The following is a 27,815-nucleotide window of genomic DNA, read 5'->3' as shown; positions in this document are numbered from 1 at the left end:
CAAAATTTTTAAAGTTCTCAGAAACCCCTTGAACGTCCATGGCCTAAAGTCTTGCCATTATCCTTGATAGCAGTAAGATCTGTCCCCTCTAGGATCCACAAGTTACCTCCTTCTGAGTTAATAACGAGTTGCCCCATGGATTTGGAAAGTAATCCCAATCCTAGACTCTACCCTATGACATGCTGATATCATTAGTTACAGCAGGGAACTCATAAAATGCCTCCAGCTTTATCACCAACAAGTACAGCTGCTTTTTCAAAACACCCACCTAAGCAGCCTCTGCATGATCCCAAACCTGAAAGCTTGGTTTTCTGAAGAGGCATCAGAGAAAAACTGCCCTTGAGCCTCAGTGGAAAAGACCTTTTCAGGTACTGTTAGCAACCGACACAACACTAAAACTCCAAGGTACTGGTACTGAAGTTCATGTCTCCCAGCTTATAAGATATACAGACCACCTAGAGGGGTGGGATAGGGAGGGTGGGAGGGAGGGAGACGCAAGAGGGAGGGAATATGGGGATATATGTATACATATAGCTGATTCACTTTGTTATACAGCAGAAACTAACACACCATTGTAAAGCAGTTATACTCCAATAAAGATGTGGAAAATAAAAAAAAAAGCTATACATCACTTCATCCTGACTACTGGATGGCCATTCCATTGGAATACTTTAAACAGGATTCTTAGAATCCCTCCAGAAACTGCTGACCGCAGAAGTTGACAGCTTCTGCCCAAGGTTAATTTTCTGATTCTTCAGTGGCCTTTTTCCTTCCTTTTACCACTCATCTTGCCTGTTATTGTACTTTACACTCCCTAGGAACTGCCTCTAAGGCTCAATATGTTCTTCCTTATCTTCATCCTATGACTTTTGACCCTTTATGATCTTCTCCCACTTCAGAAAAAGTAAAATGTTCTGATGGGTTTTTCTCAGACCATAGCTACTGCTCTGAATTTAACTGTTTGCTGACAAAAATTTAATCTTTTTTCTTTTAAACACCTCTGAGAAGGTACGTTTCCTTTTATAGGCCCCTTCTTGTTCTCAAGTTTCCCCCACATCATTAATCCCAAGCTTCAGTCACATAAAAATTGACCTCACATCAACAAAATGCTTCTACTGAGGTTACTACAACCCTATCAGCAAAACGTAGCCCGTAAGGAAAGAGAACTAATATTAGCTACAAACATTTTTTTTTTAATTTGACCTCACCACACAGATTGCGGGATCTTAATTCCCCGACCAGGGATCGAACCCGGGACCCCAGCAGTGGAAGATTGGAGTCCTCACCACTTGACCGCAGGGAATTCCCTACAAACATTTGTTCTCTTCAGAGACACTCTTTTTGGGAACTGTTTACCTCCACTCGCGTTATCTGCCCATTTCAAGGGACATATAATTAGCTCATGCAAAATGATACTTAAACTCCCAATAAAGTCTGTGCTCCATTGGGATACCATTTCTGAGGTGGACATCAGACTTACACCAACCTGCCACACACTAACTTATCCAATATATTTGGGGTAATTGTTAGAGACTTTCAGATATTTAAAACTACCTCTCTTCCAGAGGATCAAATTTTCATGAAAAGAAGAGGGCAGGGGCTTCCCTGGTGGCGCAGTGGTTGAGAGTCCGCCTGCCGATGCAGGGGACAAGGGTTCGTGCCCCGGTCTGGGAAGATCCCACATGCCGCGGAGCGGCTGGGCCCGTGAGCCATGGCCGCGGGGCCTGCGCGTCCAGAGCCTGTGCTCCGCAACGGGAGAGGCCACAACAGTGAGAGGCCCACGTACCGCAAAAAAAAAAAAAAAAAAAGAAGAGGGCAGCACAGCAGAATCTGGACAACTCCCAGAGAGATAACTGGCTCCTCCTGCATTCTCTGTGAGCTGCAGTTCCCACAGTGGTGAAAAGGTGATCCCAAACCTGTCTCAGACCCTAACAGATGCCATAAATGACACAACTTCTACTCTAGAAGGCTTCCCCACCCCCAAAAAAGTCTAAATTCTTTAGCCAGGCTGTCACGAGCAATCCGAGGAGCGAGTTAGCTTTAGCAATACCTCTTGCTGCACTTATATAAATACTACAGGTCAAGTAGAACAATTTCTGATGAGGCTAAAAGAAAAGGGCACCTGGCTCTCTACAAGAGACCAGCTGAAACATGGGACATATTTCCATGGCCTGGGTTGGGTCATCTAGGCCCCTGTGCCCAGAGTCTATTACTAGGCTGAATCATCATCTTGTTTCTGGTAACTGCCTGTGGTGCTTTTGGCCGATGGATCCTGTCCAGAGTCGTAAATGCCACTGTGCAGCCCTTGTCACATCAGAAGATTCAATACCTCATCCTGCAACAAAAGGAGTAGGAGAGACTTGCCCAAGTCCTCCTGCAGACAATTTTCTCGGTGCCACCTCCAGATCAGCAATATCTCAGCAATGGTGATGATTAGAATATATAAATTCATGTCCTGTGGCCTGACCTCATCTGACCTTGGATGAAAGCGGGGGAATGAGAAAGAAATGCAGCCCCTGACATCCAGGAGCTGGCCTGGCACTCACAGCAAGGCCTTGGTGCTCTCCCGATGGACATGACCAATTTCACAGATTCCAAACATCAGACAAGGCCACTCTATGACTGTAATAGATCAAGACAAAAACTAGACTAATAAGCATTGTCCAAATTCCCCAAATGACTAAACATCACCCTCTTCTAGCTCATATGAATGGGTGCTGCTTCTTTATCAATCACTCCCTTCGCCTCACCTTTCTAGATAAGGATTAAGATACCCAATCATAGAATCACACCCACTTTCTGACAGCCTCCAATCCTTGGACTCTCCCCTCAAATCGTCTAACACAAGGCCACATCCCATAATAGAATCTAACATCTTCTTACCGAGACATCGCATGGTGTATATGTTCTCCTTCATGGCAAGGAATCAATGAACCCAGATTTGTGTGACTGGATGAAGAAATTAATGAATGAAGGGAATTATAATAAAAGATCCAGGACTTACCCTCTAAGAGCTCATAATGTAGCAGGAGAGACAGACAAACCAACAGTTCTCAGGCAGTGTGATGAGTATTATAATAAAACGTAAAGACAGGGTGCTGTACAAGTGACATGTCAGAGCCAGGGGTTTCAGTGAAGGCTTCCTGGTAGAGGGGACACTAGGGTGAATCTTAGGTAGGAGTTAGCCCAGTACAGAGGTAGGGGTTGGATTTAGTGGGAGGAAAAACGTGTCTAGGCAGAGAATAGAAAGTTCAAAGGCAAGAAGCAGAGAGAGTATACAGCTAGACCATGACTGAGGTCAAGAAGGGACTACCAGCAAGTCTGCAGGGCCTTATATGCTTTTAGGTCCATTGAAGGGTGGTAGGATTAGATTGTATTTTATAAAGATTCAATAACCACATACTGTTATCAAAGTTAACAAATCATTTACCTCCAGATGTTAAGATGGATACAGCATCACTTTTATTGTATCGCCAAAAAGGCATAAATTGAATTAACCATGAGGAAAAAGCAAATAATCCCAAATTAAGGAACATTCTGCACATTGAACTCCAAAAATATCAATGTCATAAAAGAAAAAAAGGCTGAGGGGCTGTTCCAGGTTAAAGGAGACTAAACACAGCTAAACACAATGCTTTACCCTGGATTGGAATTGGGAACGAAATACTTTTTTTCTTTTGCTAGAAAGAACATTAGTGGGACAACTGATGAGACTCAGCTAGATAATACTGTATGGATGTTAATTGCCTGATCTTGGGAATTCCCTGGTGGTCCAGTGGTTAGGACTCTATGCTTTCACTGCGACTGTGAGCCCGGGTTCAATCCCTGTTCGGGGAACTAAGATTGCCACAAGCCACGTGGTGTGGCCAAAAAAAAAAAATTCCCTGATCTTGATAACTGTACTGTGGTTATATAAGAGAATGTCTTCAGGAAATGCACACCACAGTATTTAAAGGTAAAGGAGCACCATGTCTGTAACTAACTCTCAAACTGTTCATAAATATATATATATATATATATATATATATGTAAATGAGAGAAGGATAAAGCAAATGTGGTAAACTGTTAACATTTGGGGAATCTAGATGAAGGGTAGTCATGAATTCTTTATATTATTCCTGCAACTTTTCTGTAAGACTGAAATTTTTTCAAAATATAGTTACCCCTTCCCTACCAAACAAAAAAAAATGCATGTAGTTGAACAAGCTCTATGTGTCAGTACTGTGGTGGGACCTGGGAAGGAGAGGGTAAATAAGATGCATCCTCTGCTCTACAGGACTCATGGTCCAGCAGGCCATCTTGGCAGCAGATCCAAAGGTGTGAGACAAGACCTCCAAGAAGATGACAACAATTTGGGCAAGAAATGGGGAAGGCCTGAATGAATTAGGGCAGTGCCAACGTAGCTGGAAGGACATCAAAGGGACAATATTTATGATCTGGTGACTAACTGGACTTGAGGTAGGGAATAAGAGAAGTCTAGTGAGGTGTCTGGGCTTCTTACACAGTCCATTGGCTGGACCATGGTCCCAGTCACCAAGACAGAGTGCTCAGGCAGTTTGTGGAGAGTAATGGGATTGAGTTTGGACAGCTCAGTGGTGCTGTTAAGTAGAGGGTTTGAGCTACAGGACTGTAGTTTAGGGGAAAGATCTGAGCTGAGATATATTTGGAGGAGTCATCAGCATTGAGGAGTTAGAGGAAGCCACGAGATAAGAAGAAGGCACAAGAGAACCCCAACATCTGGAGATCGCAGTCCCAGTCTTTGCCTCACCCAAGAAAATGTCCTTCAAGTTCTTACTTTTCTACCGATGGTTTGGGCTCTTTGCCAGATTTTTCCCAGCTGGATGTGTGGCTTTCGGAGGTTCCTCACTTTGTAGACTTCCTTCCCACACGTAAATGGGGACATGGGAGAGTAGTTGTCTTAAGTACCTCCCGGTGTGAAGGCGAAATAATTGAGGCCATAAACACCAGTTATTCTAAGTACTGACCGTAAACTGAACTGAGATTGCTCCAGCCATCTCCTGCCTGTGCCTTTAGGTATTGATTTCTGGTTCTTCCTCCTTAGTGAATTAAAGGAAATTAGAATGCCACAATGATTGTGATTTGAGTGCGATTTGATAGTGCAGATGGCAAAGAATGGGACACTTGATTGAGAGATATAAATAATGAGGTAACACTGACCTTGGATTCAACACATACAATAAAATGCATAAATCTCAAGCGTGGCACTGGATGGTTTTTGACAGTACATACACCTGTGCAACTCACGCCTCCATCAGGTTACAGAACAGCTCCATCACCCCAGAAAATTCCCTCAACTCCCCTTCGCAGTTAATACCTGACTCGCATCCCTCAGAAGCAGCCACCATTCTGTTTGCCTCCCTCCCTTAATTTTATTTTTTAATGTTTTAAACTTGTGGGTTATTTAGAGAAAGTATGGATGGTCAGGTGGCAGAGCCAGGAATGCATTTAGGCTCTCAATGGAGAATGTGAAACTGAGTGCAGTTTAGGAATATTTATTCCACAGGATTTTTTTTTTTATTGAGGTATAGTTGATGTACGTTTCAGATGTACAGCATAGTGATTCACAATTTTTAAAGTTTATATTCCACTTATAGTTATTATAAAATATTGGCTATAGTCCCTGTGCTGTACAATATTTCCTTGTATCTTATTTATTTTATACATAGTAGTTTGTGCCTCTTACTCCCCTACCTCTACCTTGCCCCTCCCCCCTTCCCTCTCCCCACTGGTAACCACTAGTTTGTTCTCTGTGTCTGTGAGTCTGCTTCTTTGTGTTATATTCATTAGTTTGTTGTATTTTTTAGATTCCATCTATAAGTGATATTACACAGGATTTCTCTTTCTCTGTCTGACTTATTTCACTAAGCATCAAATAAAGCCTCTCCTCTTGCCCCACCAAAAACGTTTTGCAATAGTTGGCCTCCAGCTGACTCTTCTCCACTAGGAAAATAGGATTTGTTTAACTGTTTGAACTTTCCTTTAGAACCTGTTTGTGTTTAACCGGACCCTCGACCCAATCTCTCGGTGAGGCATTTGGATAACATTTTTTGGTTAAGTCAGAGATTACGTTTAGCTATCCGTCCAAACTCCAAAGCTTAGGTTCACTGGACTCCAAGCCTCTATCCCACCTCCCTGCCCCAGCGGGCTTTGCTGGATTCTTCCTGCCGAGGAGGAGGGAAGGCCTGGAGGGAATCGGTTCCCACCCACAGCTCCGGCCGGGTGACTCTCCACCGCGGGCCCTGCTCTGCCACCTGACCTCTGAGCCACCTGCAAGTCATCAGGCTGGTGAGTGTCCTGCTCAGGCCGGCCTCCCCGCCCCCTCCCTGGAGAGGGGACATCTGGCGACAGCCAGCCCCACCCCCAAACCCGCGCGGCTGAAAGGAGACCGACCCCCTCTGCCACCCGGGGACCCGCGCCCCACTCGGCCGGCCGGGGCTGGGGAGGAGGCGGGCACAACCTTCAGCTTCCCCGCGGCACCCTAGGCCGCGGCTGCGCCTCCAGCCGGTACCGGGCCCGCGCCCGCACAGGTGGCCCGAGCAGAAAAGGGACATTTGCCAGACACCCCCTCCCCCCGGCTTGCACCACGGAGCGTGGGGTTAAAAGTTGCGATTGCAAAAGTCCTGCGTCTGATCTTGGGCCTTATCTCAGATTGACAGCAGGAAGGCCTTTAGAACCTCTGCCAATTTTTAACAGCCAGTGAGGACTGCAAATGCTACAGCGCTGGCAGGCAGCATTTGAGGACGATTTGAGCTGTGTTTCTTAAAAAAAAAAAAAAAAAGCGATTTATCGAAGGTAATATTAAACCAAAGATTATTTTCCCCTACCATTAATTTGCCCATCCATGTGTGGGACCAGTGACTTCAAATCAGATAATTGTCAAGGAGAAAGGTGAAGATGCAGGCAGTTTTGATCACCATCAGGACACAGTCTGGGAAAGAGAGAATGCTCTTGAAAGTTGTCTGTCTTTCCTCTCCCACGTGGGTTTCTTAAGTAAGGATTTTTTCTTTTCTGATTATTTTTCTTTTTCTTCTACCTGTTCGCTGGTCACAGCCTCTGGCCTAAAGTCCCAGCATAGAATGTTCCTGCCTATGGAGTTCAAGACTCCTTGCCAAACTGGCATGGTGCCTTCCTAGGCAGCAAGAAATAGCTGAGGGGCTGTCATTTCCTACAGTGGTGCCCCAACAATGTCCTTTTCTCCCCCCTTTCCATTGTCTGAATTTGAAAATGGATGTTATAGAGAACAGACTGGTGGTTGCCAAGGGAGAGGGGGCTGGGGGAGGGATGGAGTGGGAGGTTGGGATTAGCAGATGTAAGCTTTTATATATAGGATGGATAAACAACAAGGTCCTACTGTATAGCACAGGGAACTATATTCAACATCCTATGATAAACCATAATGGAAAAGAAAATTTTAAAAGAAGAATATATATATATATATAAACTGAATCACTTTGCTGTACAGCAGTAATTAACACAACATTGTAAATCAACTATACTTAAATTAAAAAAAAGAATATGGATGTTATTTCTACTTTAGTGTATTATCACTGATGAACTGCATTTCGAAAAATGCAGTTCAGAAAAGTGCAGAGCAGGAAGATTGGCCTTTGGGCCGTTAGAGAAGGAAATCAACACCATGCAACGGATGGGAAGGACAGCAGGAGAAGGATGCCCAGAGGGCCACCAATGAGGTAGTTTCCCACCCCCTGACCCGCCTTGGGGGCTTGGGTGCTGGCATAAAGGCAGCCTTGCCTTGTAGAAGCAGCCAGCTCTCTCTGGGGGTCACTAGCGCCAAGGTGTGGATGTTGGAGTGTTGCTTTTTCTCTCTCTCTTTTTAAGAGAAACCTTGAAGAAAAAAAAAAAGCACCGGTAAGTTGATTGAAGATGTCTTGTGTTATGGCCTATCAGCTCTTTCTTCATTTTTATCTGTCTCCTCCTGCCACATTGCGTATTTTGTTCTGATCTGGGGAAAGTGTGTCCAGCCTTTCCAGTTCTGATTTTAAAAACTCAATCTGTATTGGGATCTTACCAGCGTCTTAGGTGTTTTGCTGAATTTGCTCCATGCGATGACATTTCACTTTATCTCTGTTGTCTTCAGTAAATCTCTCCCATGACAATGTCTTCCGCTAAGATTGAGTGTGTTTTGCGGGAGAACTGGCGCTGCGGTGAGTCTCCAGTCTGGGAGGAGGCATCCAACTCTCTGCTCTTCGTAGATATTCCTGCAAAAAAGGTTTGCCGGTGGGATTCGCTCAGCAAGGAAGTGCAGCAAGTGACCGTGGGTAAGGATGAAGGATGGGCTTGGATCTGCCCAGACAGCCATCTCTTCCCTGGGGAGGCACGGTCACCTAATGTGTCATTCCTCCGGAACCTTCTTGTTAAAGCGTACTGAATATGCTTGAAAACTGTTGGATTGTCATCCTTTCTGTGTCCCCCACTTTGACCCAGGAGTAAAATCTGGATGGTCAATACTTTCCTCTTCCCCTGCGGGTGCCGGGCAACATTCCCCATTATGTTTTGGATGGTGAGTCACGGTAGGATCTTTCCATCATACCTTCAGTTAACAGCCGTGAAAGTTGGAGACCCGGTTTGTGGCACAGCAAAGGTTATCTACCTTGGGTCAGGCCAAGGCCTTAATTTGAAAAACAAAATAATAATAATAACAACAGATATATCCCCTCTTTGTGCAAAGAGGAGCTTTTGGACTTAGAAAGCATTAACCAGGGCTTTCTGTTCACTGTTCAAAACAGGATTCACAAAGGAATTTCGAGTGCATTGGAGTATGATTCTGTTAATGGCCCTGTGATTTCCCATGGAGGGGTTTATCACATTTTATGGCCCAAGGATATGGGCTTGACTAGAGATAAAGAAGTTTCTTCTTTTCATTATTGTGTTCCTGGGAAAGAGATACCAGGAATTCCTGTGACCTCAGGACACTCTCAACCCAGAACTGGGGACCTTTTTTTCTTAGATGAGAGGGAACAGCTTTTAATTCACTCACGGACATGACTGTGGCTCGAGGCAAAATGACTGTGACCCACTGTGATCAGACTTGGGGGAGGGACCCATCACCTTCCCTAGTCTCTCTTTCCCAATATGCACACATTAGGGATATATTCCTACCCCTAATCTTCAAAACAAAAACAAAACAAACAACCCCCCCCCAACCCTGGGAAGGGCTTGTGGTGTCCACAGCAGCTTAAAAGCTAACAGAAGCCTCAGGCCACAGGTTGGGATCCCTGATGAGGATATGACGCTCCTACTAGTGTCTTGCACATTCCCTGGGACCCTCCACGGCTCCAATCAACTTCTGCACAGGGCACCAAGCGTCTTGCACTGAATAGATGCTTAGGAAATGTTTTCACAATAAAGTCTGTCAATTTGTTTCCTGTGAGTACTCACCATGGTAATCAATCTCTCCACTTAAAAAAAGTTTCCTTATATGTGGAAAAATGTTAAACCCAGAAAACCTAAAATTTAAATATACAAAATATAGTAGTATAAGGAAGACGTGATTTTTTAAATCATTGCATCTACATTTCTTTTTTTTTTTTTTACTATTTATTTTTATTTATTTGGTTGTGTCGGGTCTTAGTTGCTGCAGGCGGGCTCCCTAGTTGTGGCTTGCCGGCTCCTTAGTCGCAGCACGTGGGCTCCTTAGTTGCGGTATGCATGTGGGATCTACTTCCCTGACCAGGGAACGAACCCGGGCCCCTGCATTGGGAGCGCAGAGTCTTATCCACTGTGCCACCAGGGAAGTCCCTCTATTATTTTTTAATCATGCTTACTTCCAAAAAGGATTTAAGAAACAATTTTCAATTAAATACATACAAAACAGGGTACGTTTAACAAGACAAGTCCTAATTTAAAAAAAAAAAAAAAAGACAAGTCCCGTACTTGAGGGAGAGAGAGATGTCACAAAACCCAGTTGCTGGAACTAAACACAGTTTGTGTCCCTGCATTTCCTGAAGATCAGGCAAACTGAGCATTGCTTGCTCTGTGACAACTGCCCTGGTTTACACATCACCCCCTTAGGAACCTCTCCTCTGAACTTGCTGTGGCATCTGCCCCAGTGTACGGTGGCTGCTGTGATTTGACTTCTCTGCTTCTCCCGCTAGACTCAGAGCTTCCAGAGGAGTTGGGTTTCATTCATCTTTACATCCATGCTGCCCGGAACAGCACACGGAGTTCATGATCAACGAATATACTGGGTTATGTAACCTTCACTGTTCAACAGAGAGGAGGGAGCACTCCCCTTGTCAAAAGAGCTGCAACCTCTTAGAGATGCCGGGTGGCGTGATGGACACAGTGTGACTACTGGCTGCCCCCTGACTGCTGCTTTTACCTCTGCAGATGCCCCAGTCAGCTCTGTGGCCCTTCGCCACTCAGGAGGCTATGTCGCCACAGTTGGAACAAAGTTCTGTGCTTTGAACTGGGAAGATCAATCAGCAGTTGTCTTGGCCACAGTAGATAAAGACAAGAAAAACAATCGATTCAATGACGGGAAGGTGGATCCCGCTGGGAGATACTTTGCCGGTATGGTTTACCTTTAGCACCTACTTACTGAGCTTTGGGGAAGACCAGAATGTGACTTACAAAAGCCTCACAGCTGCAGTAGTAAAATAAGTGTTCGTAAGGGGTCTGGGGTTCTTCTTTCATTATTACTTAAGTCACTTGTATCAAAAAAAAAAATCCCATGAGAAAAACTTCATAGATATCCCTTTCAACTGTTGTCTCTAGCAGACTAAAATTTGTATTGTATTTGTGCAGTTTAAATGAGTTTTTTTTTAACATCTTTATTGGGGTATAATTGCTTTACAATGGTGTGTTAGTTTCTGCTTTATAACAAAGTGAATAAGTTATACTTACGTTCCCATATCTCTTCCCTCTTGCATCTTCCTCCCTCCCACCCTCCCTATCCCACCCCTCCAGGCGGTCACAAAGCACTGAGCTGATCTCCCTGTGCTATGCGGCTGCTTCCCACTAGCTATCTACCTTATGTTTGGTAGTGTATATATGTCCATGCCTCTCTCGCGCTTTGTCACAGCTCACCCTTCCCCCTCCCCATATCCTCAAGTCCGTTCCCCAGTAGGTCTGTGTCTTTATTCCTGTCTTACCTCTGGGTTCTTCATAGCATTTTTTTCCCTTAAATTCCATATATAAGTGTTAGCATACGGTATTTGTCTTTTTCTGACTTACTTCCCTCTGTATGACAGACTCTAGGTCCATCCACCTCATTACAAATAGCTCAATTTCGTTTCTTTTTATGGCTGAGTAATATTCCATTGTATATATGTGCCACATCTTCTTTATCCATTCATCTGATGATGGGCACTTAGGTTGATTCCATCTCCGGGCTATTGTAAATAGAGCTGCAATGAACACTTTGGTTCATGACTCTTTTTGAATTATGGTTTTCTCAGGATATATGCCCAGTATTGGGATTGCTGGGTCATATGGTAGTTCTATTTGTAGTTTTTTAAGGAACCTCCATACTGTTCTCCATAGTGGCTGAACCAATTCACATTCCCACCAGCAGTGCAAGAGTGTTCCCTTTTCTCCACACCCTCTCCAGCATTTAGTGTTTCTAGGTTTTGTGATGATGGCCATTCTGACTGGTGTGAGATGATATCTCATTGTAGTTTTGATTTGCATTTCCCTAATGATTAATGATGTTGAGCATTCTTTCATGTGTTTGTTGGCAGTCTCTATATATTCTTTGGAGAAATGTCTATTTAGGTCTTCTGCCCATTTTTGGATTGGGTTGTTTGTTTTCTTGTTGTTAAACTGCATGAGCTGCTTGTAAATTTTAGAAATTAATCCTTTGTGAGTTGCTTCATTTGCAAATATTTTCTCCCATTCTGAGGGCTGTCTTTTGTTCTTGTTTATGGTTTCCTTTGCTGTGCAAAAGCTTTGAAGTTTCATTAGGTCCCATTTGTTTATTTTTGTTTTTATTTCCATTTCTCTAGGAGGTGGGTCAGAAAGGATCTTGCTGTGATTTTTGTCATAGAGTGTTCTGCCTATGTTTTCCTCTAAGAGTTTGATAGTTTCTGGCCTTACATTTAGGTCTTTAATCCATTTTGAGCTTATTTTTGTGTATGGTGTTAGGGAGTGATCTAATCTCATACTTTTACATGTACCTGTCCAGTTTTCCCAGCACCACTTATTGAAGAGGCTGTCATTTCTCCACTGTACATTCCTGCCTCATTTATCAAAGATAAGGGGACCATATGTGCCTGGGTTTATCTCTGGACTTTCTATCCTGTTCCATTGATCTGTCTTTCTGTTTTTGTGCCAGTACCATACTGTCTTGATTACTGTACCTTTGTAGTATAGTCTGAAGTTAGAGAGCCTGATTCCTTCAGCTCCGCTTTTCGTTCTCAAGATTGCTTTGGCTATTTGGGGTCTTTTGTGTTTCCATACAAATTGTGAAATTTTTTGTTCTGCTTCTGTGAAAAATGCCAGTGGTAGTTTGATAGGGATTGCATTGAATCTGTAGATTGCTTTGGGTAGTAGAGTCATTTTCACAGTGTTGATACTTCCAATCCAAGAACATGGTATATCTCTCCATCTATTTGTATCACCTTTAATTTCTTTCATCAGTGTCTTATAATTTTCTGTATATAGGTCTTTTGTCTCCTTAGGTAGGTTTATTCCTAGATATTTTATTGTTTTTGTTGCAATGGTAAATGGGAGTGTTTTCTTGATTTCACTTTCAGATTTTTCATCATTAGTGTATACGAATGCCAGAGATTTCTGTGCATTAATTTTGTATCCCGCTACTTTACCAAATTCATTGATTAGCTCTAGTCGTTTTCTGGTAGCATCTTTAGGATTCTCTATGTATAGTATCATGTCATCTGCAAACAGTGACAGCTTTACTTCTTCTTTTCCAATTTGGATTCCTTTTATTTCCTTTTCTTCTCTGATTGCTGTGGCTAAAACTTCCAAAACTATGTTGAATAAGAGTGGTGAGAGTGTGCAACCTTGTCTTGTTCCTGATCTTAGTGGAAATGCTTTCAGTTTTTCACCATTGAGGATGATGTTGGCTGTGGGTTTGTCATATATGGCCTTTATTATGTTGAGGAAAGTTCCCTCTATGCCTACTTTCTGCAGGGTTTTTATCATAAATCGGTGTTGAACTTTGTCAAAAGCTTTCTCTGCATCTATTGAGATGATCATATGGTTTCCTCCTTCAATTTGTTAATATGGTTTGTCACATTGATTGATTTGCGTATATTGAAGAACCCTTGCATTCCTGGAATAAACCCCACTTGATCATGGTGTATGATCCTTTCAATGTGCTGTTGGATTCTGTTTGCTAGTATTTTGTTAAGAATTTTTGCATCTATGTTCATCAGTGATATTGGCCTGTAGTTTTCTTTCTTTGTGACATCCTTGTCTGGTTTTGGTATCAAGGTGATGGTGGCCTTGTAGAATGAGTTTGGGAGTGTTCCTCCCTCTGCTGTATTTTGGAAGAGTTTGAGAAGGGTAGGTGTTAGGTCTTCTCTAAATGTTTGACAGAATTCTCCTGTGAAGCCATCTGGTCCTGGGCTTTTGTTTGTTGGAAGATTTTTAATCACAGTTTCAATTTCAGTGCTTGTGGTTGGTCTGTTCACATTTTCTATTTCTTCCTGATTCAGTCTTGGCAGGTTGTGCATTTCTACGAATTTGTCCATTTCTTCCAGGTTGTCCATTTTATTGGCATAGAGTTACTTGTAATCATCTCTCATGATCTTTTCTATTTCTGCAGTGTCAGTTGTTACTTCTCCTTTTTCATTTCTAATTCTATTGATTTAAGTCTTCTCCCTTTTTTTCTTGATGACTCTGGATAATGGTTTATCAATTTTGTTTATCTTCTCAAAGAACCAACTTTTACTTTTATTGATCTTTGCTATCATTTCCTTCATTTCTTTTTCATTTATTTCTGATCTGATTTTTATGATTTCTTTCCTTCTGCTAACTTTGGGGTTCTTTTGTTCTTCTTTCTCTAATTGCTTTAGGTTCAAGGTTAGGTTGTTTATTCAAGATGTTTCCTGTTTCTTAAGGTAGGATTGTATTGCTATAAACTTCCCTGTTAAAACTGCTTTTGCTGCATCCCATAGGTTTTGGGTCGTCGTGTCTGCATTGTCATTTGTTTCTAGGTATTTTTTGATTTCCTCTTTGATTTCTTCAGCGATCACTTCATTATTAAGTAGTGTATTGTTTAGCCTCCATGTGTTTGTATTTTTTACAGATCTTTTCCTGTAATTGATATCTAGTCTCATAGCGTTGTGGTCGGAAAACATACTTGATACAATTTCAATTTTCTTAAATTTACCAAGGCTTGATTTGTGACCCAAGATATGCTCTATCCTGGAGAATGTTCCATGAGCACTTGAGAAAAAAGTGTATTCTGTTGTTTTTGGATGGAATGTCCTACAAATATCAATTAAGTCCATCTCGTTTAATGTATCATTTAAAGCTTGTGTTTCCTTATTTATTTTCATTTTGGATGATGTGTCCATTGGTGAAAGTGGGGTGTTAAAGTCCCCTACTATGAATGTGTTACTGTCGATTTCCCCTTTTATGGCTGTTAGTATTTGCCTTATGTATTGAGGTGCTCCTATGTTGGGTGCATAAATATTTACAATTGTTATATCTTCTTCTTGGATCGATCCCTTGATCATTATGTAGTGTCCTTCTTTGTCTCTTCTAATAGTCTTTATTTTAAAGTCTATTTTGTCTGATATGAGAATTGCTACTCCAGCTTTCTTTTGGTTTCCATTTGCATGGAATATCTTTTTCCATCCCCTTACTTTCAGTCTGTATGTGTCTCTAGGTCTGAAGTGGGTCTCTTGCAGACAGCATATATATGGGTCTTGTTTTTGTATCCATTCAGCCAATCTGTGTCTTTTGGTGGGAGCATTTAGTCCATTTACGTTTAAGGTAATTATCGATATGTATGTTCCTATTCCCATTTTCTAAATTGTTTTGAGTTCGTTATTGTAGGTCTTTTCCTTCTCTTGTGTTTCTTGCCTAGAGAAGTTCCTTTAGCATTTGTTCTAAAGCTGGTTTGGTGGTGCTAAACTCTCTGAGCTTTTGCTTGTCTGTAAAGGTTTTAATTTCTCCATCAAATCTGCATGAGATCCTTGCTGGGTAGAGTACTCTTGGTTGCAGGTTTTTGTCCTTCATCACTTTAAATATGTCCTGACACTCCCTTCTGGTTTGCAGAGTTTCTGCTGAAAGATCAGCTGTTAACCTTATGGAGATTCCCTTGTGTGTTATTTGTTGTTTTTCCCTTGCTGCTTTTAATATGCTTTCTTTGTATGTAATTTTTGACAGTTTGATTAATATGTGTCTTGGAGTATTTCTCCTTGGATTTATCCTGTATGGGACTCTCTGTGCTTCCTGGATTTGATTAACTATTTCCTTTCCCATATTAGGGAAATTTTCAACTATAATCTCTTCAAATATTTTCTCAGTCCCTTTCTTTTTCTCTTCTTCTTCTGGAACCCCTATAATTCGAATGTTGGTGTGTTTAATGTTGTCCCAGAGGTCTCTGAGACTGTCCTCATTTGTTTTCATTCTTTTTTCTTTATTTTGCTCTGCAGTAGTTATTTCCACTATTTTATCTTCCAGGTCAATTATCCGTTCTTCTGCCTCAGTTATTCTGCTGTTGATCCCATCTAGAGTATTTTTCATTTCATTTATTGTGTTGTTCATTGTTGTTTGTGTCATCTTTAGTTCTTCTAGTTCCTTGTTAAATGTTTCTTGCATTTTGTCTATTGTATTTCCAAGATTTTGGATCATCTTTACTATCATTATTCTGAATTCTTTTTCAGGTAGACTGCCTATTTCCTCTTCATTTGTTAGGTCTGGTGGGTTTTTATCTTGCTCCTTCATGTGCTGTGTGTTTTTCTGTGTTCTCATTTTGCTTATCTTAGTGTGTTTGGGGTCTCCTTTTTGCAGGCTGCAGGTTCGTAGTTCCCGTTGTTTTTGGTGTCTGTCCCCAGTGACTAAGGTTGGTTCAGTGTGTTGTGTAGGCTTCCTGGTGGAGGGGACCAGTGCCTGTGTTCTGGTGGATGAGGCTGGATCTTGTGTTTCTGGTGGGCAGGTCCACGTCTGGTGGTGTGTTTTGGGGTGTCTCTGGACTTATTATGATTTTAGGCAGCCTCTCTGCTAATGGGTGGGTTAGTGTTCCTGTCTTGCTATTTGTTTGGCATAGGGTGTCCAGCACTGTAGCTTGCTGGTCGTTGAGTGAAGCTGGATGCTGGTGTTGAGATGGAGATCTCTGGGAGATTTTCGCCATTTAATATTATGTGGAGCTGGGAGGTCTCTTGTGGACCAGTGTCCTGAAGTTGGCTCTCCCACCTCAGAGGCACAGCACTGACTCCTGGCTGGAGCACCAAGAGCCTTTCATCCACACGGCTCAGAATAAAAGGGAGAAAAAGTAGAAAGAAAGAATTAGTAGAAGTAGAAAGAAAGAAAGAAAGGAGGGAGGGAGGGAGGGAGCAAGGAAGGAGGGAAGGAAGGAAAAAAGAAAGAAAGAAGGAAGATAAAGTAAAATAAAGTAAGATAAAATATAATAAAGTTATTAAAATAAAAAATAATTATTAAGAAAAAAAACGGACAGATAGAACCCTGGGACAAATGGTGGAAGCAAAGCTATACAGACAAAATCTCACACAGAAGTATACACATACACACTCACAAAATGAGGAAAAGGGGAAAATATTATAAGTCTTGCTCTCAAAGTCCACCTCCTTAATTTGGGATGATTCGTTGTCTATTCATGTATTCCACAGATGCAGGTACATCAAGTTGATTGTGGAGCTTTAATCTGCTGCTTCTGAGGCTGCTGGGAGAGATTTCCCTTTCTCTTCTTTGTTCTCACAGCTCCCGGGGCTCAGCTTTAGATTTGGCCCCGCCTCTGCGTGTAGGTCACCGGAGGGCGTCTGTTCTTCGCTCAGACAGGATGTGGGTAAAGGAGCCGCTGATTTGGGGGCTCTGGCTCACTCAGGCCGGGGGGAGGGAGGGTCACGGAGTGCGGGGCGGGCCTGCGGCGGCAGAGGCCAGCATGAGGCCAGCGTGACGTTGCACCCGCCAGAGGCGCGCCATGCGTTCTCCTGAGGAAGTTGTTCCTGGATCCTAGGACCCCGGCAGTGGCGGGCTGCACAGGCTCCCCAGAAGGGGGGTGTGGATAGTGACCTGTGCTCACACACAGGCTTCTTGCTGGCGGCAGCAGCAGCCTTGGCGTCTCATGCCCGTCTCTGGGGTCCGTGCTTTTAGCCGCGGCTCACGCTCGTCTCTGGAGCTCCTTTAAGCAGCGTTCTTAATCCCCTCTCCTCGCGCACCAGGAAACAAAGAGGGAAGAAAAAGTCTCTTGCCTCTTCGGCAGCTCCAGATTTTTCCCCGGACTCCCTCCCGGCTAGCTGTGGTGCACTAATCCCCTGCAGGCTGTGTTCACTCCGCCAACCCCCGTCCGCTCCCTGCGCTCTGACTGAAGCCCGAGCCTCAGCTCCCAGCCCCGCCCACTCAGGCGGGTGAGCGGACAAGCCTCTCGGGCTGGTGAGTGCCGGTCGGCACCGATCCTCTGTGCGGGAATCTCCCCACTTTGCCCTCTGCACCCCTGTTGCTGCGCTCTCCTCCAGCTCCAAAGCTTTCCGCTCCGCCACCCGCAGTCTCGGCCCGTGAGGGGGCTTCCTAGTGTGTGAAAACCTTTCCTCCTTCACAGCTCCCTCCCACTGGTGCAGGTCCCGTCCCTATCGTTTTGTCTCTGTTTTTATCTTTTTTCTTTTGCCCTACCCAGGTACGTGGGGAGTTACTTGCCTTTTGGGAGGTCTGAGGTCTTCTGCCAGCGTTCAGTAGGTGTTCTGTAGGAGTTGTTCCACGTGTAGATGTATTTCTGGTGTATCTGCTAGTGTTGGAGGTTCTCCTGCAGAGGCAGGGGGTGGCTGTGGCTCACCGTGGGGACAAGGACACTGGCAGCAGAAGTTCTGGGAAGTACTCCTTGACGTGAGCTCTGCCAGCGTCTCTACATTGCCATTTTTGAAGACTACAATCTCGCCCAACTCCCCTCTTTTTTAACAGAACTTTCCTCATGTTTTTGCGTCTAATGTTTCCTTGTGATTAGATTGATGCTATATATTCATGGCTGGAATCACTGCATAGGTGCTGTTCTGTCCTTCTCGGGGTATCCCATCTGGATACCATCTGTCCCTCATTGGTGATGTCAGTTTTGATCACCCAGTTGAGGTCTTAGATTTCTCTACTACATAGCTACTATTTTTAAATTGCAATTTATAAGCAGTTTGTGGGGTCTGTTAGTGATCTATTGCTGTGTTACAAATTACCCTGAAATTTAGTGGCTTAAAATAACAAACATATATTATCTCACATAGTTTCTGAAGGTCAAGAACCTGGGTCTGGCTTGGCTGCATGGTTCAAGGCTATGTCCTGAAGTTGCAGTCAAGCTGTTGGCTGGGGCTACAGCCTTGGAGGGAGCTGGAGTCTGTGAAGCGGCCTGGAGGATCTGCTTCAAACCTGACTTACATGGCAGGCAGTTGGCAGGAGGCTTCATTTCCTTACTGTGTGGGCCTCTCCATAGGACTGCCCGGGGCATGGCCTCCCCCAGAGCCAGTGATGAGAGGCAGAGAGAGAGAGAAAGAGAGAAAGCCCAAGATGGAAGCTACAGTCCTATTATAACCAATCTCAGAAGTGACATAGCATCACTTCTGCCATGTGCTATTGGTCACAAAATTATGGAGGGGACTAGACAAGGGTGTGAATACTGGGAGGCAGGGATCATTATGGGTCAACTTAGAGGCTGGCTACAACATGGGGAGATACTTTAAGTCCAAGCAAATATCCTGGTCCTCATCAAAATATCTTCCTTAGCTTTTACATTCCTTGATGATTCTCACTTGAAGCCATCTTTATTATGATGGCTGCAGAATGAGTTATATACAGATTTAAATGAATTTTAACTCTAAGTTTGAAATTAAATAATGCATTTCACATTTAGTTCTCATTTAGCTCCCATCCTAACAACCCTATAGTTAGCCAAAGTTGATTCTAAATCCCTGCTGTTTCCACCTCCCCACTCTTCCACTCACATCATCAGCCATGCTGTCCTGGCTCCATTCTCTTTCTTTCTTTCTTTCTTCCTTTCTTTCTTTCTTCCTTTCTCTTTCTATCTCCTTCTTTCTTTCACTGTGCTGGGTCTTTGTTGCGGCATGCAGGATCTTTAGTTGTGGCATGCGGGATGTTTTAGTTGCAGCATGTGAACTCTTAGTTGTGGCATGCATGTGGGATCTAGTTCCCTGAGCAGGGATCACACCGGGGCCCCTGCATTGGGAGCACGGAGTCTTAGCCACTGGACCTCCAGGGAAGTTCCTCCATTCACTTTCAACATGGAAGGTAAGTAAGATCTGAGCAGGTGGTGTGGATTGTTTCCCATCTTCCTGGACTTTACACAAGCACAGATCTAGTCCAGGACAGGTTGAAAGATTAAAGATGAGAATCCATTGGAAGCCCTTCTGCCAGTAATTTCTGCAGGATGAAGAAATATGATTGGATACTCTACCTCCTGTTGAAGTTGATTTTCTCTCTCCCTTATGGCTAGAAGTTTACAGCTCTGTGGCACTTGGTGAGACAAAATTAAAATGCCCTCAGAGGCCTGAGTTCTTAGCCTGGAGTCCCCAATTCTTAACCTTTGCCCTCTGGAGACCCCTTAAAATTGTAGGCATCAGTGTGCATACATACTGGTCATGTGCATCTGTCAGAAGCACCTGAGAAAATTTTTCTAGAGAGAGTTTATAGATTTCAGCAGGTGTTGAGAGCTGTCCCTGGCCCAGAAAAGGGTGGGGTCATCTGATAGTCTGGATGGGGGTCTCTTAGTGGTGGGTAGTACCCTGAAGGTGTCCCAACACCCAAGGTCTCACCTGTCCGGGCTCACTACTAGATAATGATAAACCAGGGCTCCAGTTTCTTTCCCACTAAGGAAGAGCCCTTTCTAAGCAGTGGGGGATCCACATTCATGTTCCAGGCATCTCCTTCTGTGAGGCAGATAGTGGGGGAAGGGGGTGGGTGGGGGTGGAACAGAAATAATGGAAACAAGCCCAACTGCCCTATAGCAAAAAAACAAGGAGGGAGGTCTGGCTTGCTGTTCAGGCTTCCCAGTTTCAGTCCATTTTCCTCTAACTCACTCTTCTTTCAGATAGAGCATGTTATAGTAAATGAGCTTTCCGATTTCTTCATTATGTTAAATTCTGCTCTATCCTCTGAGATCACACTCAAGTCTAAGTGCATATTCCATGGGCACATGAGAAGAATGTGTATTCTGCTGTTGTTGAATGGAGTGTTCTCTATAAATGTCACTTAAGTCCAGTTTGGTTAATGGTATTCAGTTCTTCTATTTCTTTGCTGATTTTCTATCTACTTGAGTCTATTACGGAGAAAGGGATGCTGACATCTCCAACCGGAATTATGGATTTGTGTGTTTCTCCTTTCAGTTCTGACTTTTGCCTTGTGTATTTTGAAGGTCTGTTGTTAAGCACATGCACATCTAGGATTATTATGTCTCCTTAGTGAAGTGACTATTTTCACAATATGTAGTTACTCCTATTTATCCCTGGTAGTTTTCTTTGCTCTAAGTATATCTTGTCTGATACTAACATAGCCTCTACAGTTTTTTTAAATTAATATTTGCATAGGATAGGTCTTTTCCCATCCTTTTACTTTTAAGCTACCTATGTCTCTTATATTTGAAGTGAGTTTCTTATAGACAGCATATAGTTCTATTTTCAAAAAGTTTATTCTGACATTATCTTAATTGATGTGTTTAGATTATTTACATTTAATGTAATTATTGATATGCTTTGAGTTAGATCCACCATTTTATTATTTGTTTTCTCTTCTTTCCCTCTGTATTTTTTGTTACTCTGTTTCCCCTTTCCTGCCTTCTTTTAGGTTACTTGAATATTTTTTAGAATTCAATTTTAATTTACTTATTGTGATTTTTCACTATATCTCTCTGTATAGTTTTTTAAGGGCTCCTGAATGGATTACAAATGTATAGTTAACTTTTCACAGTCTGTCTAGAACCAATATTTTACCACTTCAATTGACAATCACCCATTTATGTCATAGTTGTCTTTATATACATAGATTTAAAATCCCATCAGAAAATGTAATTTTTGCTTTCGATCATCAGAAATATTTTAAGGAACTAAAAGGAAGAATAGTCTATTATATTTACTCATATACGTGCTATTTCTATTGCTCTTTCTTCATTCCTGTTGTTTCTTTTGGTATTTCCCTTCTGTCTGAAGAATTTCCTTTAGCAATTCTTTTAGAACAAGTCTGCTGGCTATAAATTCTCTTAGTTTTACTTCACAGGAGAATGTCTTTATTTCACCTTCATTCTTTAAGGATATTTTCACTTGATATAAAATTCTAGGTTGACACATTATTTTTCTTTCAACAAATTAAAAATGTATCACTTTCTTCTGACCTCCACAGTTTCTCATGAAAAATCAACAGTCATTGAAATCATTATTCTCCTATATGTTGTATGTATGTCATTTTTCTTTCATTAATCTTGAGGATTTCTATTTAACTTAAGTTTGGTTGTTTGTTTTTTTGGGTTTTTGTTTGTTCTTTTTTTTTTTGCCATGCCACATGGCATGTGGCATCCTAGTTCCCTGACCAGGGATCAAACCCATGCCCCCTGCATTGGAAGCATGGAGTCCCAACCACTGGACTGCCAGGGAAGTCCCTATTTAACTTAAGTTTTTAGAAATTTGATTATGATGTGTCTGGGTATAGGTTTCTTTGGGCTTATCCTGTTTGGGGTTTGCTCAGCTTCTCAAATATATAGTCTTATGCTTTTCACCAAACTTGGAGAGTTTTGAGCCATTACTTCTTCAAATATTTTTTGGCCCTGTATTCTTTGTCCTCTTCTCTAGGAATCTAGTGACACATATGTTAGCTCTTTTGTTGTTGTCCCACAGGTCCCTAACACTCTATTTTTTTTCAGTCTTTTTTTCTCTCTGTTGTTCAGATTGGATAATTTCTTGATCTAGCATCAGATACACTGACTCATTCCTCTGTCATCTCTATTCTGCTATTGAGTCCATCCAGTGGGTTTTTTATTTCATTAATTTCATTTTTCAGTTCTAAAATTTTCACTTGGGGATTCTTTATATTTCTCCTCCTTTGCTGCTATTTTGAGTTTTGTTTTAAGACTTTGCAGATCGTTCTTTTGAGCATTTTTATAAGAATTGCTTTAGTCTTTGTCAAGTAATTCCAACATCTGTGCCATCTCACTGTCTGCCTCTTGATTCGTTTTCCTATACGACTTGAGATTTTCATGCTTCTTTGTGTTGCCAAGTAACTTTGGATTGTATCCTGGACATTTTGACTATTACCTTATGAGATGCTGGGTCTTGTTTAAATCCTATGGAGAATGTTGATATATTCGTTTCAGTAAGCAATCTGTATGTTTAGGTTCAGATCACAAGTTCCACTTTCCACAAGTTCCTACTTTCTATTAGGTGCCATTAGGTGCGCCACTCAGTGGTCAGTCTGAGACCTAGAAGGAGTTCTATCCATTAGCTCCATTCTCCAAATCTTTAGCATGCTAATTAGAATCAGATCCATGCATGTACAAACAGATGAGCCCAGCAGATCACAAACAACTTTATGGGGTTGCATTCCTGAGCATCATCCCTCTTCTAGTACTTTCCAGCTTCCTGTAGCTCCTTTTCATTCCTCCAGTCAGAAACCACCCACTTCTATGACTGTTCTGCCTCCAGGGCCAAGTGGCAGGAGGGGAGAGAGAGAGAACATGAAAGCAACGGTGTTTGATCTGCCCTTTTGTCCCTGCAGCTTCACTAAATGCAGAGGAATGTCGCCTTCCCTCAGAGTTTTGATTCCTGTAGTTTCCTGTTGCTGACCTCTCTCTGCCTTTGCTACCCTCACTGCAGAATTGCCTGGGGGCTGGTGCATGAGAAAATGGAGAAAAAGGAGGAGAAAATAAGCAGGGGGTTTCTTCCACTCTCTCTCTGAGCCGTAGGAGTGTTTTCTGCTCCTTGCGCCAGATCTAGAGGTTTCTCCCGGACCTCTTTCTGCCTGCACCATGGTGCTCACTTCCAAGTTTCAAGCTGGGTTGAGTTCAGGCCAGGACATACTAGAGGATAAAATGGAGAGCTCAAGAACTCGCCACCAATTAGGTGATACTTCAAATTCTGTGTTCTTCTCTGAGCCGCCTGATAATTCACATTGCAGAGTTGTCAAATAGCTATGCCATGCATTTTGTCCAGGTCTTAGAGTTGTGCTCAGTGCGAGAAAATGAGGTTGGTGCAGATGTCTGGAACCAGAACCTCTCAAGGTAGTTTTAATTTGCGTTATAAGCAAGGTAGTTGTCATTAAAAAAAAAAAAAAACCATAGGACCCAGATTGGGATTGTATAATAATTTCCTTGATTTCATCACAGGGAAGGAGTCCTGGTGAGAGAAGATGGTGCAGTGCATGCGCGGGATGCTGTGCAGCTGAGATCCATACTCTTTGGGTTTTGTAGGTACCATGGCTGAGGAAACAGCTCCAGCAGTTCTGGAGCGGCACCAAGGGTCCCTGTACTCCCTCTTTCCTGACCACCATGTGGAAAAGTACTTTGACCAGGTGGACATCTCCAATGGTTTGGATTGGTCTCTGGACCACAAAATCTTCTATTACATCGATAGCCTGTCCTACTCGGTGGATGCTTTTGACTATGACCTGCAAACAGGGAAGATCTGTATGTACTTTTTCATTATTTTTCTTAATATTGCTGGTATTTTTTTCATATGCATATGACTAGCAGGCTGCCTCGCCCTTAACCCATTTGAAAAGGTCCTTACTTTTCAAACAAAGAACTGCCTAATGTTATGATTCCAATATTGTAATGATTACACAGGCTTGACTCTGCTGCCAGTCAAGCCATGGCTCTCAGCACAACTAAATATGGCCACAGTTTGCATAATATGGCTAGATCCTTAATCCTTTTTCTTGCAACCATCACTAGAAAGAGGCTCACTGTAAAACGGATCCTGTTCTACCAGCTGGTGCTTAAAGGCAAATAGTATACAACAGAATGGGAAAAAAGAACAGAAAATTAGAGTTTGGGGTTGATATTTCTTATTTGTACTTTAGTTAACTATAGGCAAGTACTTAAAGACAAATTAACAACCTTTCAAAATGGAAAAGTAAAAAAAGTAGTTGCAGATTGTTCAACTCCACCAACGGATCTAAATGAGCCATAGTTGGAAACTGGGAGGGAAGGAATTATTGGAAAGAATTTAAAAAGGAGTGCTTGAAACTTTCATGAAAGGTGCCAGACCACAAGAGCAAAACCAATCATAAAAATGACTTGAAAAAAATCATGAGTCTCATGTAGATTTAATCAGAGGCTAAATATTCCAGCACAGATGTTTTGCTTTGAAATATGTAGTGCTCTTTTTCATGACTGTTTTTACCCACTTTACTTACACATGGTTTTAACATTTTTCCCCTTATACCTCAATCTGATTACTGTAATGACCTGGATTTTGTAGTGTAATGTTCCTCTGGATTTTGATGCTTGTTTTTTGTATATTATGATTCCCTTTAAGGCCGGCCAGTTGGTTTCAGAATACCCCTCTTTTCAGAAACAAGCTCTTCTAATATTTAGATAAGGTGATTTTGGAGCATTTAGTTGGGCAGAAACAGAACTCATATACCTTGTTAGTTTTTGTGCGTGAACTGTTGGCAGCTCAAACCTGGGCCCTTGGCTGTGAGAGTGTGGAGTCCTAACCACTGTGCCACCAGGGAATTCCCCAAAGTAGGCATTTTTGGAAGTAAAACAGCAAAGGTCTAACCACAGACTGAAGTGTGTCTGAGGTGGGCATGCAGGGCTTCAGTTCAGGTCCCTCAAAAATATCTTTTGTTATTTTATTAAGAATTCTGCTTTCTTTTTTCTCTCCTCCTCTGAAAGCTTAGGTAGCTGTGTCTGTACCCAAACTAAAGGGAGTGAATCCACCCCAAATCCTACAGTACAAATCCTTTGTTGAGGGGTGCCCACTCATGTTTTTAGACATTTTTAGAGTTAGGAATCCTCCTGAATCATCCCACCTGTGGTACCCATTTGCCAGACACTGGATAAGCAGAAGCGATCAGTATTTATAATCAACTTGATTGCTCATTGTTTGATGCTCAGTATTGAGTGGCCTGTGGTTTTGGGGGGGGTGTGTGTGGTTGGTTTGTCTGTTTGTTTGTTTTTTTAACCATAGCCAACCGCAGAAGTGTTTACAAGCTGGAGAAAGAAGAACAAATCCCTGATGGAATGTGTATTGATGTTGAGGGGAAGCTCTGGGTGGCCTGTTACAATGGAGGAAGAGTGATCCGTTTGGATCCTGAGACAGGTAGGCCCACAGCAGAATGGAAAAACCCCGCCATGTCTAGAAAACACCAGACGCTAGGGGCCAGAGAAATTTCATTACTAATAAAGTTATATAGAGATATATTCAAAGGTCTCAATTGGATGATTTTGGAAATAAAGACCAAAGATATAGCCCAAAATGTTATAGTCAGAACTCTTTTTCCTGTAGAGGTAAATCTTTTTTGCCCAGAAGAAATTGTCGGGGAAGGTAGGTGAAATACCTGGGCGAAGTCTGACCTCCAAATCTTCTTTGAACTTTCCTATTGCTCCACAAGGGGTCCCGAAAAGTTGTGCGGGTGGAAATTTGCTAGAGCTAGACTTAAATGAAATATTTGGTGACCTAGGGAAAAGACTCCGAACTGTGAAGTTGCCTGTTGTTAAAACAACCTCATGCTGCTTCGGAGGGAAGGATTACTCTGAAATGTATGTGACCAGTGCCCGGGATGGGATGGACCCCGAGGGTCTACTGCAGCAACCTGAAGCTGGTGGAATTTTCAAGGTGATCTGGCTATATCTTTTATTTTGAGGGTGAGGTGGGAGATCTTCGGTTAAGTAACTGAATGATTGGTGCTTTTTCATACTTCCCAAATACAATTGTATTTGGCATTTAAGCTCATCATGCTAGACTTAAAAACATTTTATTGAGATTTTCTAGACCTGAAGTCCAGGACAATGTGTTTAGCCCACTTTGTACAGTGCTTTAAAATATTTTTTTGCTTCAGTGGTGTTTGAAATTCTATAAATCAGTAGAATAGGCTTGGAAAACCAGTGTTTGAAACACATTTATAAGATTAGTTGATTGTTTTGATGTTGCAAGAATATTTTCAGGTTCTTAACTTTTTTTGGCAGTGAAATAAACACTGATAAGAGTTATAGATCTCTTGAGCTGAAAAGAAATGTAGAAATCATCTGGCGCAAACCCCTTTCTTAACAGATGGGAAGAAGATAGAAATAAATTCAGTTTTCAATCCTAGTTGTAAATGGTTGCTAGTTGAATTATTATCTATGTGAATAATTGGGTTGGACCATAAATACCTAATCAAATAGTTCCTTTTTATTACAGGAAACAAAACAAGGATAATAGGTGGCTAAATATATTATTGTGGATCATAAAAATGTTTTTGGAGAATACTTGTGAATTACCTTGTATCAGAGTTTCTCTCTTTTCTTTTTTTAACAGATAACTGGCCTGGGGGTCAAAGGAATTCCTCCCTATCCCTATGCAGGATGAGTGACAGGCCTTCCTTCATAGTGGAAGAGACTTAGAAGACAACTAGAAAATTCTGGTGCTGAAATTTCAGTCTAGTTACAAAAAAAAATGAAGCAATGATATTAATAGGATTAAATTTTTAATTACAATTTTTAAAACATAGAGCATTTTTAACAAGGGGTGACAGGTGGTTTTGATAACATACTATAAGGCCTTCTGCAAAAGTGCTATAGAAATATAGAGGTGTTCAACCGTCAACCAGCCTCTTGATTCTTTGCAAATTGCTGGTGGAATCGGGGAAGGGGGAAGGAACCATATTTGTTCTTTACTCTGCATTCGATACTTACTATACCTAAAGCTTTAAAACATTAATAAATAGTAGTCTGGTAATGACTTGCTATGATTATGTTCCTTTTTATTTTCATCATAATCTTATAAAATATGCTGCAGTGCCGACCTACCTTCATATTACTTTTCCTGTATGTTATTTTACAAATTAAAATATTGCTGGAGGATAAGAATCAAACATTTTGGCAAAATCTATGGTTCCGACTGCCACCTAGTAGATGTAATGTATCACTTTGGAAAGAATACTTTAAAAATAGCCTTATTGGGGCGTCCCTGGTGGCACAGTGGTTGAGAGTCCGCCTACCGATGCTGGGGACACGGGTTCGTGCCCCGGCCTGGGAAGATCCTACATGCCGCGGAGCGGCTGCGCCCGTGAGCCATGGCCGCTGGGCCTGCGCGTCCGGAGCCTGTGCTCCACAATGGGAGAGGCCACAACAGTGAGAGGCCTGCGTACTGCAAAACAAAAAACAAAACAAAACAAAAACAAAACAAAAATAGCCTTATTGAGTTATAATTGACCTACACATATTTAAAGTGTACAATTTGATAAGTTTGACATATATATACACATTAATGAAACCAACACCTCAAGTAAGATAATGAATCTATCCACTACCCCAAGATTTTCCCTGTGTCCCTTTGTAATCCTTCCCTTTGGTCCTTCTGTATGCCTGCCCCCATCCCCAGGAAACCACTGATCTGATTTCTGTCACTATAAATTAGCCTTAAAATTGGGTACTGTGATTTCTCCAACTTTGTTTTATCAAAATTGTTTTAGCTCTTTTAGTTCCTTTGGCCTTC

The 27,815-nt window shown here is 42.2% G+C and overlaps 1 protein-coding gene across 1 annotated transcript; it reads left to right on the top strand.

Moving 5' to 3' along the window:
• The first annotated feature begins 6,169 nt into the window (after positions 1 to 6,169).
• On the top strand, positions 6,170 to 27,010 carry RGN (regucalcin). Its single transcript, XM_030849827.2, has 7 exons — positions 6,170 to 6,306; positions 8,120 to 8,300; positions 10,372 to 10,554; positions 23,582 to 23,797; positions 25,308 to 25,439; positions 25,801 to 25,955; positions 26,637 to 27,010. Exons 2-7 carry the CDS (start codon positions 8,132 to 8,134, stop codon positions 26,685 to 26,687), a joined length of 906 nt encoding a protein of 301 aa, XP_030705687.1. The 5' UTR covers positions 6,170 to 6,306; positions 8,120 to 8,131; the 3' UTR covers positions 26,688 to 27,010.
• Positions 27,011 to 27,815: the final 805 nt, after the last annotated feature.

Source organism: Globicephala melas, chromosome X (assembly GCF_963455315.2).
Source record: "Globicephala melas chromosome X, mGloMel1.2, whole genome shotgun sequence".
In the NCBI taxonomy this organism is placed as follows: Eukaryota; Metazoa; Chordata; class Mammalia; order Artiodactyla; family Delphinidae; genus Globicephala; species Globicephala melas.
This window is presented reverse-complemented; position numbering and strand designations above follow the sequence as displayed.

Bases quoted from the DNA above. Each gene is read 5' to 3' on its own strand.
- RGN (XM_030849827.2), top strand. From the start codon at position 8,132: ATGACAATGTCTTCCGCTAAGATTGAGTGTGTTTTGCGGGAGAACTGG. The intron at 8,301-10,371 runs GTAAGGATGAAG...TTACCTCTGCAG, and splicing joins AGTGCAGCAAGTGACCGTGG to ATGCCCCAGTCAGCTCTGTG. The intron at 25,956-26,636 runs GTGATCTGGCTA...TTTTTTTAACAG, and splicing joins AAGCTGGTGGAATTTTCAAG to ATAACTGGCCTGGGGGTCAA.